Source organism: Myxocyprinus asiaticus, chromosome 33 (assembly GCF_019703515.2).
Source record: "Myxocyprinus asiaticus isolate MX2 ecotype Aquarium Trade chromosome 33, UBuf_Myxa_2, whole genome shotgun sequence".
NCBI classification, from domain to species: Eukaryota; Metazoa; Chordata; class Actinopteri; order Cypriniformes; family Catostomidae; genus Myxocyprinus; species Myxocyprinus asiaticus.
Window position 1 is genome coordinate 27,671,085 of NC_059376.1, and position 19,854 is coordinate 27,690,938.

Here is a 19,854-nt window from a genome sequence, read left to right on the forward strand (position 1 = left end):
TAGCGTGGTGGTGCGCTGCCCATGGCAGCAGTGCTCGCGCAGGTCCGATTCAAACAGGTGGAAAGAGTGGGACAGTCCTAGCGCGTGACGACGGCTCGCGAAGGCAGTCTTTTATAACCCTGAGAGGATTTCTTTAATGTGAATCTCAGAATAAATAAACAAACTGAATCATTTTTGCGAAACATTCTCGCGCCACGCGCCTTTTGACATCAACAGGCTCGTGCCGTATCCCGAATAAGAACGCTTTCGCGGGCCGGTCGTTTGAAAACTGAGCCGTTAAACTCTACAGTGTCACGCGAAGCTTTTTTAAAATTATTATTCGTTTATCTCTTTTTAACAGTAAACGACCCTCGGCGTTTTTCTCACTTACACTAGCCCTCGAGCAGAAGACCGTTTACGCACAGGTGGGAGATACCCGCTTGGTAGGACTGCCCCCTCTCTCAATTACTCAGCGGATGGTGTGTGCAAGTGACATTTACCGTTGCGGTTTGGGACAGTAGGCGAGGCGTCTCTGCAAACAGGTGTGCGGCTGCCCGAAACAGGGACACGTACGACTTTTTTTTTTTACCGCTTGTTTAGCGGAGGAGGACATCCAGTACCGGCGTTGAAGCATCATCCTCGTAGCGGGACAGGGAGAGGAGGGGGAGTCTACTATAATTTTCTGTTAGAAGCTTTGTAGTTGTATTTTATTATTTCGAAGAGGGGCACGGCTCACAAAGGGGAAAGAATGGCAACTAAGAAACCATGCGCGGATTTAACAAAAAGGAGCCGAAGTCCCGTCGTGTTGGAGGCAGAGATGTTCAGCGAATTTCAGGACTGGTGTCTCCGGACTTACGGGGACTCGGGGAAAACAAAGACCGTCACGCGTCGAAAATACAACAAAATTATGCAGACCCTGCTACAAAACGAGGAGTCCGACGGTGTCTATGTCGACAACAGCCACATCAACGCCAAATTTAAATTCTGGGTGAAGTCCAAGGGGTTTCAGGTCGGCAGCAACATATTGGGCGAGCACAACAAGAAAGAGTCATCGGGGAAGCCCGTCCTGTACGTCCCTGTCAAGTCTACGGTAAAGTCCTTTTTTTTCCCAGCTGACAGCTGTGTGAACACTCTGAGTGAATTGTGTCTGTCTGTCATTGTGAGACTTCAACTCTTAACGTGGTACTACCAATATTGTAACATAAACGTGCTTCAGGACAGTGCTCATTTGATTCAGCCAGACTTAGATACGCGCAATCCACATTGCTGTGCACAACTTTTCAATCGTACATCTCTCTGTCACAGAGGGTTGACCGAGAATTGCATCCTTCACCCCAACCGGGCAAAACAGTCTTACTCTAGAGCTTGCTGCCATAGCAACGGCGGTGTAGTAATGGTATCTCGCCCGAGACGCGCCGCCTGACGAATAAGCATGACGTTGTCCTGCTGACGGGATGGCACCGAAAATCACAACGTGGCCCGTTTGCATGCTAGCAAATCATAGTAATGTTGACTGAGACAACGCGTTTCGCAGCGCATGTTTAATTCACATTGGTTTAAGTCACAAGACACTGGAGCGCGCGTACGATGAACTGATGTACCCGATTGTTGGGGATGCGCGCGCAAAGGGGGCATTTGCCGGAGGGGCTGACGATATGATGGATGTTAAAACGCAAGCACATTTATATACACGCATACATGACAGGTGCACTGATGTTCTGGTGAATGAGTGTTTGAGGGACTTGGAGCACTTCGTGGACCACTTGAGGGTCTCGCGCACCATGCTCCTCCTGTGGTCATATCAGGCACTGACGCTCTCTCGCTCTCTGCGATCATTGTATTGTTTAGAGTGGTGTGTAAAAACGATGAACATTGAAGAAAAAGGCCAACGCAGTATTAACTAGTATAGTGGGAAATCGTTAGCTTTATTTGAGGGTGGAGAGGGAGAGCACTTGCATTGTTCTGTACCGGATGAGGGCGGAACGGACGGTTGGCACCCGTTGCTCTGGTAACCTACCTGTTCTGCTCTAGAATGCTCGCGCTTTTTTTCTTCACACATCCCAGGACTATGACAGAATGCATCATTAGAAAGACAACCTGAGCCAGATGAGCGATGTTCAGTGTTTCATTCGGAATCAGTTTGACGTCCCACGATTGCACGAAAATGGGCCCCCCATGCAGGATGAGGGGTGACAATACTATTTAATTTGTTCGACGCTTACAGGCATTTTGGCACGAAGCTTTGGAGGCGAATTTAAAGGTCCAGTCTAGCCAATGATAGTTTTACTTAAAGCTGGAGGTGAAACATTTGTCACGACCTCTCAAACACAAAAAATCTGAAAAAACTATGACCATAGCAAAGGCTGGAAAATGTGCGCTAGTAACTGTTTTCTTGAACACTAGGAGGTCGCCCCATGCCACTGGTGCATAATGCCATTCAGAGACACCATTTTGTGTAGTGCCCTCAAGGGGTCCCACCAGCAGACCTTTGTCTGCCAGCCAGGAGGGACTGTATCCCCAGAGACCGGCATACCTCAGTCTGAGCAAAATAAGCACACACATTAGGAACAATAGTGACAATACAGTATTTTAATGAGTGTACATACCTGTTGACAATTCATTTGAAATCCCTTTGACTGTATATATAAAAAACACAACAAGGATTAGAAATCATACCGACAGGATCCATAAAGTTAAGCCAAAAAAAAAAGAAAGAAAAAAAGAAAAAAAACTTAATTCAATAAGTATTATTTTACATCGTTTTTCTTTTTTTTTTCTTTGTGTGTGTGTGTGTGTGTGTGTGTGTGGAAAATAACCAAAGCTAAACTAACGTTGATGAATTCTCATTAGCAGATAATTGCTATGCAACCGTTTGACAGCTCCTAACAGGCAGCTCCCAACATGCTTTTCATTTATAAGACTGTGTTAAGAAGAAATGTGGCAGAACTCTGAAGATAGTAATGTCTCCTGCCTCTGTGAATCCTCCACACAGATGTATGGGTTTAACTACCCAGAGGACGTACATTGAGCCTGTGGCAATTACAGATCCTCTATGCACAAATTACCCCTGTAATGGAATGAATGTGCAAGTCAGATGTGAAAGTGAAGTTCAAGATTACATATATGAATTACTTGTTCAAGTCTATGCCCCTCCCCCCAACACACACACATGTGCATTTCTCCACCCACCGTTTTCTCTCTCTTTCTCTGAGGACATGTAACTGTGGCTGATCTAAGGTCTGTATACACTGGCATTCACTATCATTATTTAACAGCTCCCTAATGCTTTTTTTTTTTTTTTTTTTAACCCTTCATTAGTCATTCTGTCCCTCCGTGCATCCATACAGCCTCCTGTCACTGCATGACAAGTACACTACATCTCACAAATGATCTGTCAGTCACGCAGAGGACCAGTTATATGGATGAGGTTATATGATCTATGGCCACTAGATAAGATATTTTATGAAGCTCTCTGGAATACTTGATTCTGGTCAGTCACTTCATTCTGTGGTCAAATATGTTCACTTAACTGTATAACTGACCATTGTCCCAGGCATCAGATTTCCATTATGGCTTTGCTAGTCACCCGTATCACTCAGCGGTCTCTTTCTTCTAACATAATTTCAACTCAAATAAATATTAAATTTTTATTTATTTAGTTAATTATTTACTCAAAAGTAGCCCTGTAATAAGTGGGTGGGATGACCAGCTAGTTGTACATTATGCCTTAATTATAAACAGTAAAGTGCCTAGTTTGTTAACATGTTACTACATGCGGTATTTCTTTACTTTTCACACTATGCCCTCAAAATGTACAGTAACAGAACATGACACCTTTCACACAAAGGGCAATGAATCCAAACTGAGTCGCTAAGGTTACTTCCTCTAATACCCACCCTGCACTGCTCCTCACTAATTAGTATGCCACAAAGTGTCCAAGAACAAGGAAGTGTAACCATCCACACATACAAACTGAGCAAGAGAATGATGTTCACATCAGCGTTATTATCTCATTATGGGCTGAAACTGTAGGGGATCCTCCCCAACCTGCTCTGTGTACACAAATGAGAAAACAAGCCAAGAAAGGAGAACAAACAGAACAGAGCAGAATATTAAGAGGAACAGAGGAAACCAGGGAAATTTTATATTAATAAAGACAGTGCAAAGAGTGTGGCACAACATCTCTGTGGTTCTACTTAGCATTGTACATGTAATTGTTCACAAAAAAAAAAACAAAAAAACAAAAAACAAATCTGTTAAATTTATGGTAAAAAACTGGCAGCTGTTGTTGCCAGAAATTCACCTTAAAAAATACGTTAACCACGTTTCAGGCTTTACGGGATGTCATTTTGATGCCTGTATATTTTACGGTGCATTACCGTCGTTTATATTATTAAATAATAAACTTGATATATTAATCTTCTGAAACTGTAAAAATCTGCTTTTCACTTTATAATGTATTGTTAATCACTGTAGTAATCACAAAAGGGCACACGATGACATGAAGTTCATCAATAGTGGCTCTTCCAGGAGCAATGACCAATAAACATGTTGAGACAGTGCTCAGTTGCACTCACACAAACACTAAACACCATCCAGGTAACACATGTGAAATTAAAATAATGTAATAAACATTAACTAAACTACATCAAAATATAACACAGAGCACCCCAATGTACATAACTGATATTAAAAATAAGAAGAAACATAACTATTCCCATAAAATATAATGAAATGAACTGGATCACGCAGGGATTTCTGGGAACGCCCGATTATTGTTTTTACCGTAATTTTAACAATAATTTATCATAAAAAGTACATGTACTCTCTTGTTAAACATAATATAAGTTTTTACTGTTAATTATACAGAAAATAATACTTTTTACATAAAAAAATATATATTTGTACAAAATTTTACAGTAAAATTACATGTATTGTCTTTTTAAATATATTAAAATTTTTTACCGTATATTTTAAGGTAACTACCCGTTAACCAATTAAAGTTTTTACTGTAGAATTTTTACAGTCTTGTACCGTTAAAATTACAAACATTTTTTACAGTGGTCATCATGTGGGTAGGGTGAATTGAGACAAGTTGGACCCAAAAGGCAAAAAAGCGTCCCATTTTACATGAATTCACCAATTTTACTGACAATGGGGTGTATATTCAACTGAGTAATTGTATATTAAAATACTACAGATCATTACAGGTGTGTTAGTTGAGGTGACTATGTTTGTATGTATAGTGGTCTCAAAAAGTATTTGGAGACTTAACCCACACTTAAAAATGTATGTTTGTCATTGCATTAGATAACAAAATATCAAACCAAGTGATATTTTTGTAAAGAAAGACATAAAAAAATAAAAATAATAATAATTCCGTTCGTTTGGTATTTAATTGTGTCAGTGAAGCTGCATCTATGAAGTTATTTAAAAAATACATTAAAAATGCAATTCACACAAAAGTTACTTGTCAGTCATTTTGATTTTTTTTCCCTTCTTGGAATTAAAGAGATAGTTTACACAAAAATGAAAATTCTCAGATCATTTACTACCCTTATGCCATTCCAGATGTGTATGACTTTCTTCTGCTGAACACAAACAAGGATTTTTAGAAGAATATCTCAGCTCTGTTGGTCCTCACAATGCAAGTGAATGATGACCAGAACTCCAAAAAACACATAAAGGCAGCATAGAAGTAATCCATATGACTCCAGTGGTTATATTTATGTCTTCTGAAGTGATATAATATAATAGTGATATAATAGGTGTGGGTGAGAAACAGATCAGTATTTAGTCCTTTTTTACTATAAATATCCACTTTCATTTTCACTTCCACATTGTTCTTCTTTTGTTAATTCACATTCTTCATGCATATCACCACCTAATTGTTGGGGCTGGTCAAAGGTGGAGATTTATAGTAAAAAAGGACTTAAATATTGATCTGTTTCTCTTCCACGCTATCATATCACTTCTGAAGATATGGATTAAACCACTGGAGTTGTATGGATTTCATGCTACCTTTGTGTGTGTTTTTTGGATCTTCAGACTGCTGGCCGCCATTCACTTGCATTGAATAGACCAACAGAGCTGAGATATTCTTCTAAAAATCTTTGTTTGTGTTCTGCAGAGTAAATGATGAGACAATTTTCATTTTTGGGTGAACTATTCTTTTAAAGTGAAAAAAAAAAAAAAAAAAAGGTAAGTAGTGTAACCGTCCTGAGAAAAAAGAAATGTTGGGACAAGTAGTGCAGAATAATATTTATTATCATTTCTTTCCTTTTTTTTTTTTTTTTTTTTAAATAAGCTGTGAAACAATTTTGTTTTAAAATATTATTCATATTTGACAAACTTTTGTCCATATTTTCAGGTCAGATGGAGTAACCTTAAGAAAACTTCATGTTATTTTTGACTAAAAAATTCATGATATTCTAACAAATAATTTGCTTGAAAACTTTAAAAAAAAAAAGTAATAATAATAATAATAATTAAGTTGTGTACAACCTAATTTATTCAAGGTGCAAGCAAGGTATTTTTATAACTTTTTTTAAATTTATTTATTTACTTAATGGATATGGACAAGTCATTAAATCCTTTTTTTTTTCTTTTTATTTTTTTATGACATTAATATGATATGCGTTTTAACGTGTTTTAAACATGCGTTTTAAACTAGATTTTTAAAAGATTCTAATTTTTATCACGTTGGACAACCGTATTTGTCAATGACCCAGTTGTTAAGCATATACTGTAGATATACTGTTCAAAGCTATTTAAAAAACTTGGCTGTCAAACATAGTGGAATGTGTCAATAGGTAATGTAACTACACCTGTAGTTACTGTGTGAGCTGACTTCATATATCCACAAAAAATGACCTTGGAACCAGCTTGTTAATTAAAAAGTAATTTCAAAAATGGCAAAAGAAAGTGAAGCTTGTTTGTGAATAAGTAAAAACATAAAAAAAAATATGTATATATTGTTTGCAGATGCCACTTGGTGTAATATTTATTAATTAATGCAATGAAATTTATCCATTTTAAGTGTGGCTTAAGTGTCTAAATACTTCTTGGGGCCACTCTGTATGTGTACATGCATGTTTATTTCCTGTATGTGGGTGCCAGACCCACATACATGCACCCACAGAGCTATTTTTTTGTGTTAAGAGACTACACAGTCTCTTATCAGTAACTCTCTCTCTCAGTCTTTCATTCTCTCTACCATCAGCCATAAACACAAAATTGACTTCACCTTGGGTGCTCCCTGCCAGCTCTCATCTGAACAATCTCCTATCCATCTTCCTCTGGCTGTTACACTCATCCCCCCCCCCCCACATATGAGCAGTGTCTCTGCTCCCTTCCCTTTCACCTCCCCCTGGGTGCCAGGGCTGCAGGGTGCCATGGTGTGGGCCAGAGCCCCAGTGTAGTATGGGATGTAGCAGAGTGGCGGAGGGCCTTTCTGATGCAGCTGCTCCATGGGTGTGCCAAGTTTCAGTGTACAGGGGCGAAGAGGAGGGGAAACTAATCGAGCAAGGGGGCTGCTGAGGGCTGAAGGTGGAGTGTGTGTTCATCTGTGTGTTTGTGTTGGGGGTTGGTGGGTTTTTTCCTGTGTGGTTTTAAGATAGAGGTAGAGGAAGAAAAGTCAGGAAGGGTTGGGCAAAAAGAGGCCCATCACAGTGGAGGTAGGAGAGAGAGAAATAGAATAGAATAAGGCACGATTAGCGTATACGTTTAGCAGCCTGTGTTATTCTGTGCTGACTGTGCTCACAGTGTACAGATCATTCATAAAGCTATTAAATATGTATCTGTTGTGTCACAGACCCACTGTAGACTTTGTTTCATGAGAGTGGTTTTGAATTCAGCTGCAGGGCATCACAAGCTTGCTCTGCTCTCTGTCTGTCAAACTCTTTCTCTGTATCACTTTAATATTCTCTCTCTCCCTCTCTCTTGATCTCTTTTTTACTCTTTCTCTTTGTTGCTCTATCACTCTCTCTCTAGAGAGGGGGGTGTAACTTCATTTATCACCTGTTATGTCCTGTGGGTAACATTGGGAGCAAAAACACTCACACGCTCTCATATTTAGTTGTGACCACTCTGTGTTCTATAATGCATGTTTTTTTCCCCTTCTAAAATCTCTTTAAAAACACATCTCGCAATCTACTGCAAATCTTCAACAGAGGGTCCGTGGTGGTACTGCAGGGGGTCCACCAATTATTGTTTGATCTCAAACGAATGTTTGTGAAACAAATATAAATATGCGTTCGTTTGGTTAGATGTACTCCAACCAAAGCTAAAGTTAAGAAGCTAAAGTAGCAAAGTGGTTCATTGTCCCTCCCAAATCCATATGACTTTCTTTTTTCTTTAGAACACAAAAGGAAGTTATTTAATGAATGTCCCGTTGGCTGAATTTAATACAATGGCAGTACACACTGACTTAATAAAGCACCCAATAGTGTCATAAATGCAGTCCATGCGGCTAATATATCAAATACCAAGTCTTCTGAAGTCATATGATCAACATGATGTTATGATTATGATGAACAGACTGTAATTAATGTTGTTAAACAGTGCTGAAATCCAGCATGGCGGCTACGTTGATAACATCATACCTCATTGTTTCTTACATGTCTTGTGACAAAACGTCATTACGTTATGCAACACTTAATTTTATACAGTACATAACAGGGGGTCCCTGCTTCGTCTCAACCAATGGGTCCTTAACCTAAAAAGGGCTGAAGACTCCTGGTCTGCATTTGTAAATGCTGGCAATAACAGATATACTACAGCACAGTGACTCTACACTGCACTCATCTCTTACCACTCACATACTTATTTTTTCCCTTCATCTATGTCTCAGTTCATTTTAAGAAACGGATGTAAAGTCCAGCGAGAGGGAGACTTTTTAAAGACTTTTCTTATTAAGGGGGCAAAAGAGAAGAAAGGATGCGGCAAGATTTTAAGTGAGGGAAATGATTGCTTTCTGTTGCTATGCCAACAGAAACAGAAATATCCTCATTCCATGTATGTGTGTGGTGTGTAGCCTTGTGAGGGTTTAGTCAGTCATCTGCAGTATGGGCCTATGGCAAGAGGACTGTGAGCTTATTCTGAAATCTTCTGGTCAGTCGCTCAATACTCACTCATTCCATCATATCTACTGAGGGATGATAGAGGAAAAGCAAACAGTTGTTTCAGAAATGCTCTGGCTTCTTACATCATACCTGTAACCTCAAGCAAAAAAAAAAAAAAAAAAAAAAAAGAGAAAGAGAAAAAGGAGTGGGTTTTATGTATATAAAAAGTTACATTTTGCAGCATTTTTGTAATTTGTAATTATGTGCTATAGATTTTCTACATTAATCTTTTGGATTGTGACAGTGACAGATCATGTTTTTGGAAAAGAGTTTCAGAACTGACACCTTGTCTAATGCATCATTGTGGTCAGCTATTTTCATCTGTTTTGTGCGTGTGTTTTATGTCGAACCTCTCGCTCAGAGCTCCAGGCAGATCTGTGTAGAGAAACACACTCAAGAGATGCTGTCCTCTGTCCTGAAGAGATCAGGAGACACTGTCCTCTGTGCTGAAGAAACTGCTCCTCTTGGGGACTAATCTCAAAAATACACACGCATCCACTCAAATGACTGTTGACAACAGTACACGTATCCACACACACACACACACACACACACACACACACACACACACACACACACACACACACACACACACACACACACACACCCCCACACACACTCAATTGTGAGAAGAAGAGGACTTAAACAGTAGCAAATTCCATTATTAGCATATCACTGAGGAAAATATCTGGCAAAAATCTCATTATGATAAGTGATTAATTAGTGAGCGTATCTGTAGAGGGCCTTGTTGAAAAAGGGATCTAAACAGACCTTCCCTCGGCTCCCCTCCCCACCCCTCCAAACCCAGAGACACTCGCCGCCACTGCCTCAACAGTGGCCTTTTATCTACCAGTCATTTGCATGAATGCTAACAGTTTTGCATGATGCATTTGCAATAGCAGGTTAAGACATGAAAAGCCCACAGAGAGCACGGTGCTGTCCACATACAACGTACAAAACAGTCACACTGTCCACATGCAACACACAAGACAGGCACAGTGTCCAATAACATATATTTGCACTTTGAAAACAGATCTCTATTAGCACTGACCAAAATTCCAGTTCAGTGTTCTTTCTTCTTTACTATGCAAAAAAAAAAAAAAAAAAAAAAAAACAATAACTAAAAGAAATTGAGCTCTAATTATATGTTCAGAAGAATAATCTAATCCTGTCAATCACAAAGCAAGGATAAATAAACATAATTTCCACCTGTACTGTTTAAGTGCTAAATATACAATTGAGAGATTAAATTTGAGCCCTCCAGCTTTACCTCACTATAAAGAAGCATATAAAAATGTGAACTCATGAAATGTTAAATAGTATAATTACTTTGTGTGAAATATTGAATGAACAAAGTTAAAGGTGACGTGTTATCTTTTTCAGTGTTAAAATACTTTCTCTTATCCCAGCTTGATTTGCATGTTATCAAATCAAAATATTGCTCTTTTTGTTAAAGCATCTGACCAGCCGGTCACAGCAATGTTGACTCAACAAATGGCATGAGTTTGGGGCCGGACTGTCTGTTTGTTTGACCAATGACAGATGGGATGGAATGTTCTGTGTCTGAATTTTTTCAGCATTCGAATTTTGCTTCTCTAAACTCCGCCTCTTTTGGTTATGGTTGCTCGCTCTGACAAGCTCTGCAGAACTCCCCATTGGAATGAATGTGAGATTGCCGTGAATGACATGGGGTTTTGGAAAAATATTCTCATAAACGGAATGGATAATATTTTTATTTGGGCTGGTATGAAGAGTGACATTGTAATGCATATTTATCAGAAGTTTTTTATAGAAGAAATTGTTAAATTACACAGTAATTTGATAAAAAATTGTGGAGACTGTAAATCAGAATCAAGGCAAACAATTATTACAGTCACTTGAAAAGAGAAAAACTTCATAGCAATTACACATCTAATAGCATAAGCATGAGTGAACAGAGCTGTTTATAACGTCTCATAACACACTAATTTGAATGCTGTGAACTGTTTATTTACTATCGCTTTTACTATGACTTGAATCAATATATAAATAAATTAAAGTTCAGTTATTAGCTTTAATTTACCTTAGAGCAAATGTAGGTGTCATTGCAGGTGTTATATTTTGAATAAGGGCTGACACAGTTTAATCCAAAACATACTCTTCTCCAGATTTATTTAAATAATAATAATAAAAAAAAAGAAGTACACTGCATGTATCCTCTCTGGGTAGCTCGTGTCACTATTACAAAGCATCATTAATAATATTTTTTTTATTTTTTATAATTTGTATAAAATCCCGCTTAAAAGTACTCAAACACACATTACTTCCAAAGGTTGTCATTCGCAAACACATGTCAGAGTAATGGCGGCAGGGCAACAGTTGCTAAGACAGGATTGGTCAGAAGCTCTTTTAAGGTGGGCTTAGCGAAGGGTCAATTCCCTTTGCTGACACTAGTGGTGCAGAAATTACACACTTCACCTTTAAATGCTGCTCAGGTAGTACAAAGTCCACCTGTTAAATGTATACGCTGCTTAAACATCAGCCCCTTGGTTTTATATGAAACAAAGTTGACAATTTTTTTTATTTAACTAAAACTTTGTATCATTAGCTGCCAGCAATCATATCAGAGGACAAAATAAGGCTACCACGTCTGACATTAGTGCCTAGATTTACCAAGAACTGTTCTGTGCTATCATACACACAAACACACACACACGGCTTGATTGACCCACTTCAGTTCCCTGGAAGTGCCTCTTGTCTGGTGTCTCCTCTCCTCTCCATCTTTTTTTTTTTTTTTGCTACTGTCTGAATGGTAGTTTTTGGGATTCAAGGCAGTGATAGTGTGTCCAAGTGTGTGAGCTTTTGGGTCTCTTGAAAAAACAGGAATGTATAGATCTGTTAGGGGGTTTGTACGTGTTATGTAAAATAAATGTGCGATTGTATGCTAGAGTGTGCATTTAGGGTGCATGAACATATATGTATATTGTGTTGTGTGTATTTGTTTTTGTGTGTTCTGCGTGTGTGTGTGTGTATGTGATGAGAGGGTCGCGGATGGTGCTGCTCTGGTGTTCCTCCCCTCGGCTCCTTTTCTGTTGCCATGGAGAGACCGTTCTCCTCTCCCATAGGAGAAGAAATTAACAACATTTTTAACTGGCTCCAGGGCCTCCCCCCTACCATAGAGAAAGAGCTCCTGCAAACACACACACACATTTACACACCTACACAGATTACCACACACAGACAGAGACCCGGTACACACTGCCCTTACTGAGCAGATCAGAGATGAAGTGTGTGTGTGTGTGTGTGTGTGTGTCTGTGTGTGTGTGTGTGTGTGAGAGGGAGATAGAGAGAGAGAGAGAGAGAGAGAGAGAGAGAATAAAAGCCTTCTCCATCTCTATTCTGGGAGGATGCAGCTTTGGGACAATAGAGTGTTTCACTCCATCTCCCCATCTTCATATCCTCCCTCCCTATCCTCTATGCCACTCTATCTCTCTCTTTCTCTCCCTCTCGCTCTCTCTCCTTTGTAATTAACTGCTGCAGTCTCTCATTAGCGTTGTGATCCTGTCCGGTTGTCTCACTCTCTGCAACCCCCCTCCCCACCCCACAATTACACACTGACACCAGGGTCACATGACCCAGCAGACACCTCAGAGCATGCACAGAACACGTTTATACCAACATGTAAACAAGTGTGCTTCTTTATCTGGTGCTTTGAGTTTGTGCAGGGTCGTAACCACTATGGGTATTGAGGTGGCACGTCTCTCCCAATTTTTAGATCAGTTTGGTTTATTTTTTCAATTACCAAATTCTTTTAGTCTTGAACATTTGTTTACATCTGTGGGTTGTTATGCCCACCCTCCAGATCTTCCAGTCTGATGATGGGATGTTTAACCATTAGCAGTTCGGTGATTCTCACGAAACCTGAAAAGAGAATGTCCTGGTCAAATTTAACCCCAAAGCAATATAAACCAATAAACAGTGTTATAGTGACAGCCTAATGCAGATGGCAGGTAATGATCAGCTGTGCGTCTGGGAAATTAGGTTGATGAGTGTCAGACGGAGATCAGGGAAGAGCAGCACCTGTACGAGAAGCTGAAAGCATCTGTCACACCTTGACAGAGAAAGAGAGAGAGAGGAAGAGAGGCTGAATAAGAGGGAGGGCCAAGAATGAGCGAAGAGGAAAGGAAGAGAGAGAGGTAGTAATGGAAAAGCATAATGTGGATTTAATGGAAGGGCTTCATGAACTTATAGTGGAAGGGAGGTGGAGAGAGTGCCAGGGTGGGGGACAGGTGGTCACAGGATTGAAAATGAGGAGATGAGAGGAGAGGAAAGGAACAGAGGAACCTACGATTTGTAGATCCATACCTGCAGCTGGCCGCACAGGGAGGAAACGGGACTTCAAGAGGTGACCTGTTATCAGATTCGCAACATGCTTATCTGAATCACCTGCATTAATCCCTCTCTCACAAAAACACACATTCCTGGCTCCTCCACTGTAATAAAATATTTCCCCTGTTTCTCCCTCAAGCACTGTATCACTGTAACGTGTTATGGCAGCTTTAACAAACTAGACAATTCATAAATAAACTGCGGGATATTAAGTGTTTCGGCGTCTGAGAACAAAACACTCAATCCTCTCTCAGTGCAATATAATTCTTGACCCACAGGACACTTAGATGATGAAACTATTACATTATTGGGATGTTGACGTCTCTGTTTGTACATTTATGTTGCTGTCTCTGTTTGTACATTTATGTTGCTGTAGTTAATATGGAGCTGATAACTGGTAAAACATGTAGGCTACTTGAGGTGTGGGACAATAGTGAGAAAAAGAAAAAAAAAAAAAAAAAGAAAAAACGTAATATTTACATGTTCTGAATAAAATGCGAGTGGTCCATGCCCTTACAAAACTTGCCACTATGATGCTTTGGTGCTGTGGGTGGTTGCCAGGGTGTTGCTAAGCAGTTGCTAAAGCTTTCTGATTGTTTTTAGTGTATTGCTATGCGGTTAGGGTATTGTAGATGGTTACTAGGAACACCAAATATCTATAATATTTGGGCCCCTAGATTTGACTCGGGTCCCTCTTTTAAAGGAATGTTCTGGGTTCAATACAAGTTAAGCATTTGTGGCCTAATGTTGATTACCACAGAAATAATTTTTTACTCATTCCTCGTTTGAACTGGACTTATTCACTTCTAGTGTAAATGTCTTAGTATAACCAAAATGTTTTATTTTTTATAAAACAAAGCACCATTTTTTGTGTGTGTTAATCAACATGCTACAAATGCAGTCAATTGAGCTTAACTTGCATTGAACCCAGACCATTCCTTTAAAGGCAGTCCTTTATCTAGTTAAAACAGGATGTTTTGCCAGATTTATCATCTGTCAGGCGATAATTGTCAGTCTGATCACTTAGTCAAGTAATAGCATACCTCTCAATAAGCCACACAATTTGAGGTATTATTTATGTCCGTAGCACAAGCAAACGGGATGGAATATGTGTCGAAGTTAATAAAAACGTGCTGACTGCCAAACAGTAATAGTGATGCCTGCCTTAGCAAGCATATTAATAAGATCATACAACAGTGTTTTCTTCTAAAATCTTATATCTAATGGGCAGGGTTGTGGAGTAACGAAATACAAGTAATGGGAATACGTATTTAAAATACAAAATATAAGTAACTGTATTCCACTACAGTTACAATTTAAATCATTGGTAATTAGAATACAGTTACATTCAAAAAGTATTTTGATTACTGAAGAGATTACTTTGCATTTTATTGTCATTTGTTGCATTTAATATTTAGTCCTTTCAGATGGAAAACATTTATCCATATATATGATGCGATTCAAAGAGCGGTTGAACAGCGGTGAACCACTTTCTTATGATGTGTTACATTCATACGAGCAGACAGAGAAGTAAGATTGAAGTAAGTTTGGAGCAGAAGAAATAGAAATAAACCTTGTGTAAATTATCAGCTTTACGCTAAGCTAAAATGCTATTTCTAGCCATTTTACATGCACATGTTACCAGGCACGATCGTATTTTGTTATCAAGAAAATTCAGGTTGGGTCATAATTTCATTTCTTCAAGTAAGACCTTTGATATTAGGGCAAAAATCGTATTCTTGATAATAATTTTTGTATTGTTTTCATGTAAAAATATCTAAAAATCCTTTAAGCAAGATCAATTTGATTTATCTTGTTTTAGAAACAACACTGCATAAGATATTTAGGTTTTTCAGAGAATGTATTTTTAACATGTGTATTTTGTCTTACTGTACTGGGAGAGTTTTTATATTCAAAACAAGTGAAAAAATCTACCAGTGCTGAAGAAGTAATCCAAAGTATTTAGAATACGTTACTGACCTTGAGTAATCTAATGAAATATGTTACAAATTACATATTACAGCATGTATTCTGTAATCTGTAGTGGAATACATTTCAAAAGTAACCCTCCCAACCCTGCTAACGGGTCCAGTGTGCTGCTACATCTGTCATGTTCAGTCGCTTTCCTTGGGTCTGACAGCTCTTCTCTACCCTTTTCATTGTAAGTATTTGCTAGGACTCCTTTTTCTCCATCGGGCCATGCATACGTGCTTGTGTGTATGTACGAGTTTGACCCAGCTGCCTCCTCACTCTTGCCCCCTCCCTTCACTGCCCCTGTGTGTGTATGACTGTTCAGAGACTCTGAGTGTGTGTGTGTTTGTGACTGCCAGAGGGGGTGGGGGGTCGGGGGTGGCCGCTTGCCGAATCAGCCCCTCTAGTCTCCTAGCAACAGAGCTGTTTGGAGTGGGACGGGTGAGAGAGATAGACAGAAAAGCAGAGAGAAAGAGAATAGCAAAGATACAGAAGAGGAGAGAGGGATTGAAAAATATGCCACATCTGGAAAAAAGCAAAGACTTGCTGAGCAAAGAAAAAAAGCAAAGAAAAGAGAGAGCTGGATAGATGGAGAGAAAGAGAGAGAGAGGAGAAGAGAGGGATAATGTGGAGTTTTTGAAGGGAAATGCTGATTGCTGCTTCTGACAATTCTCAGCGCTTCTTTAAAATGATGAGAGGATGATGAAATTGTGCTCTTTCAGGCCCAGCAAGCAGCTACTTACGCACACACACACACACATGTTGGTGCGGCTATCCTTATGAGGACTCTCCATAGACATAATGATTTTTATACTGTACGAACTATAGATTATATCCCCTAACCCTAAACCTAACCCTCACAAAAAACTTTCTGCATTTTTACATTTTCAAAAAAAACATCATTTAGTATGTTTTTTAAGTGATTTGAATTATGGGGACACAATAAACCACATTTATAGCATAATACCCTTGTAATTACCAGTCTGTGACCTAAAAAAGTCATAAACCACCCAAACCCACCCACACACACATACACACACACACTAGTTCAGCTCTACAGTGGTTTAATGATTAAACGCAAACATATTCAGTTCAAACACACACAGTTGCTCCAAATACGCAGCTCAACCTAATAATCAAAACCCTGCACTTTTGTGTTTTGAGGAAGAGTAAGTGTGTTCACCTGATCAGGGGTAATAACTGAAGCTACGGTCACAGTATATCTGTGTGTGTGTGTGTGACTCATGCAGTATTGCAGTCACAAGCGGTTACTGTTTATCGTATTAGTAACGGTCCCCCACAAATTTTTAAAACCAAGCGTTATGTAATATTTATTGTTTTTTACGTATAATTCGGCTCTCTGAAATACTTGATTCTTATTGGTCAATTGCAGCAGTCATTGACTGCTAAAGAGTGTAATTGACTGTTGTCCCAGGCAACTGATGTCCTACATATTTCATGTCTCTCGAGTCAATCCGTGGCCAGTTACTTTTCAAATAACTTATTATTAACTTATTATTTAAAAACATAATTTTTACTTGAATTCAATTTTAGTTTTAATTAATTATTTAATAGGTAGACATCTAATAAGGCAGATAATGTCAGCCTGATCTGATGAAAATTATGTGACTGTGGCAACATGTTTGCAAAACGATAGGTTCTTTACAGGTATCGAGTCAGTTCCGAGGTGAAATGTTTCTCAATGCAAGTTAAACAAATGAGGTTTTTAAGGTTAATGCTCTAAATTATTTAGAGCTCTAAATCGATAACTTTAAAAATGCAAAACTGACCTCCCTACCCTAAAACATAAACCTAAACCTAAAGGATAGTTGTCAAAAAAAGCAAATGTGGCATGAAAAACGCAATTGCTTAAGCAACCACGTCATTTTGTGGTGCTTTTGATTCTTTCTTTTGCATCTCAAGTGCAGTGCTCTGTCAATTGAGCTACCATGCAATTTCAACTTGCTTGAACAGCTGGTAAATGTAGTTGATTATATCATGCAAATTTTAAAATGTTTCGCCTTACAAGTCATGCACTATAGTAAAAGTTTTTGGATACCATAAGACAGCATTGTGTGAGGAACAAGGCAAAAAGTGTTTATGAACTGATAATCTGCCCTTTAACTCATGATTTGTGTGAAAGGGAATAAATGTAATTGTTGTTTTAGCACCTCTAGTGTTCATTTCACCAGGAAACAGCCTTGATACCTGCAACAAGGCATGTATAGCTCATCTTGCCAAAAAATATGATTCTATGAGACCAGGTTGGAAAATGTGCAGTGAGCAGGTTATTATCGCACAATAAGCCCCCATCGTTTCGTGCCGGGGCTTATTTTGTGATAATGACCGGCTGACAATACATTATATCTTACTTATTTCATTGTTTTTTTCTGTTACAGCACAATGATTTAATGCATTGTACATTGAACTGGCCCATATTTGTATCTAAGTTGGTGCAGTATTAGGTTACTCTCTGTTGTCTGGGTTTGGCCCAAGTTAGGCATTGGGTAGGGCACAGCAGATCACACTGATCCTGCTGGCCTAGTTTAGTCACCCACACATGTCTGTCCCAGACTGTGATTTTCCCTCAGATTGGGGAAATGGGGAGTAAAGGAAATGTGTGTGTATGTGAGTGCATGAGTGAAAGCAACCGTAATGGAGCAGTCGAGCTGAGATGTTTGTACGAGAGAGGGAGTCGAAGGCAAAAGCCTCAAACACACACAAACACAGTCCTCCCCCATGGCTATAGCCATGGCTTTCTTCTCAAAATTACTGGAAGAGCCTGTGTCTTGTGTCCTAAAGGGACCACTTCTGGAATATTCTCTGGTAGGCAAAAAGAGACACAGAGAAAGGGATTCTGCAGAGGTATGGCATGGTCACCTTGTGACTGAGATCATGCAAACCGGGTTGGTGCATGTTTGACTGATGGGAGCATAATAAGAGTGCTAATTATGACGAGAGGAGGGAACGCATGCACGAGCCGGATGGCTGGAGAGGACCGGATTAAAGCGAACCCGCTCTGTGCGCTGGTTTTAGTTGCCATGGCAACCTTCATTACCTGGCACTTGGGAAAGGGGGAGTGAGAGAAAGAGGGGGAGAAGATTGAGCGGGACAGGAGAAGAGATGAACAGAAAGCAGCAGATAGAAAGAGACAGAGAAAAGAGGAAGATGTCTTGGGGAAAAGGTGATGGAGAGAAGGAAGTGGAGTAAGAAAAGAGAAAAACAGTTTGCCCCTCTGGGAATGAAAGTAGAAGAGTAAAAAAATGAGAGAGAGAGAAGATGAGGTGATGAGGAAGGAGAATTACTGATGCTTTCTCCCTGCACACACACACACACACACACACACACACACACACACACACACACACACACACACACACACACACACACACACACACAAACTTGTTTTTATATCATTGTGGGGACTTTTATACAGATCTAATGATAATTTCTATCCCTAACACTACCCCTAAACCTAACCCTCACAGAAACCTTTTTGCATTTTTACATTTAAAAAAAAACATTGTTTAGTATGTTTACTAAGCCATTACCCTCGTGGGGACCGCTTGCTGTGCCCCAAAATGTAGGTGATCTTAGGTTTTACTATCCTTGTGGGGATATTTTGTCCCCACAATGTAGCATAAACATGTACACACACACACACTTAGCTATCAAAACAATGACATGTCATAGATATCTATTGGTTTTATGTGAAGTAAATTATAATGACTACAGACTAACACTAAACCTTATTTTATTGCTGAATCATTTTTCCAAATGTGTACCTACTCAAATGAACCCAAAGGGAGGTTTTGTCTTATTTAGCTAACAAAGTATAGCAAAGTAAAGCCGCACACACACAGACACACACACCTGCATGAAAACAGGTCACTTTTACAGGCTAACTTTCACTGTAAAAAGTGGTAACCTGAAATTTGTACCGTAAAGACCTATTTCTACTTGATCTAACTCTTAAAATGTGTTATGTTGGTGTAATTGTAATGTTGTCGCTGGCAATGACAAAGAAGATGAAGACGATGATGTGTGATGAACCCAAGTACAGTTTATTTGCATGGTGCAGTAAATCCATAAACTGGAAACCCAAGACATGAAATGAAAACAAACATGAACAGGAAACATGAACCTTAACTATAAACTTGACTTGACTCTAGACTTGATTATAAAAAACGTAAAAACTTTTTGTATTATTTGAGGTGTCGAGTTTACATCGTCGTTTATCGGTATACGTTATTCAAGGTCCCGGTAGCAGACGCAGAACACAAACGATCGCACGCGCTTGCACTTTGGCACCCTTTAATTTAACATGGGAAACTTTTAACTATTAAGGTTACTTGGGAAAAAGTTGCAAATCATTCTGACAAAGGAATAATGAGAGAAAAAGGTGTGAAAGCAG

The 19,854-nt window shown here is 39.1% G+C and overlaps 1 protein-coding gene across 1 annotated transcript in view; it reads left to right on the plus strand.

Moving 5' to 3' along the window:
* Positions 1–699: 699 nt before the first annotated feature.
* The window catches only part of LOC127424415 (nucleolar protein 4-like), a 49,873-nt gene continuing 30,718 nt past the window's right edge, over positions 700–19,854 (plus strand). Inside the window, exon 1 of the mRNA XM_051669601.1 lies at positions 700–1,069. Coding sequence (XP_051525561.1) covers positions 728–1,069 — 342 coding nt within the window. The 5' untranslated portion in view covers positions 700–727. The remainder of the gene's footprint in view (positions 1,070–19,854) is intronic.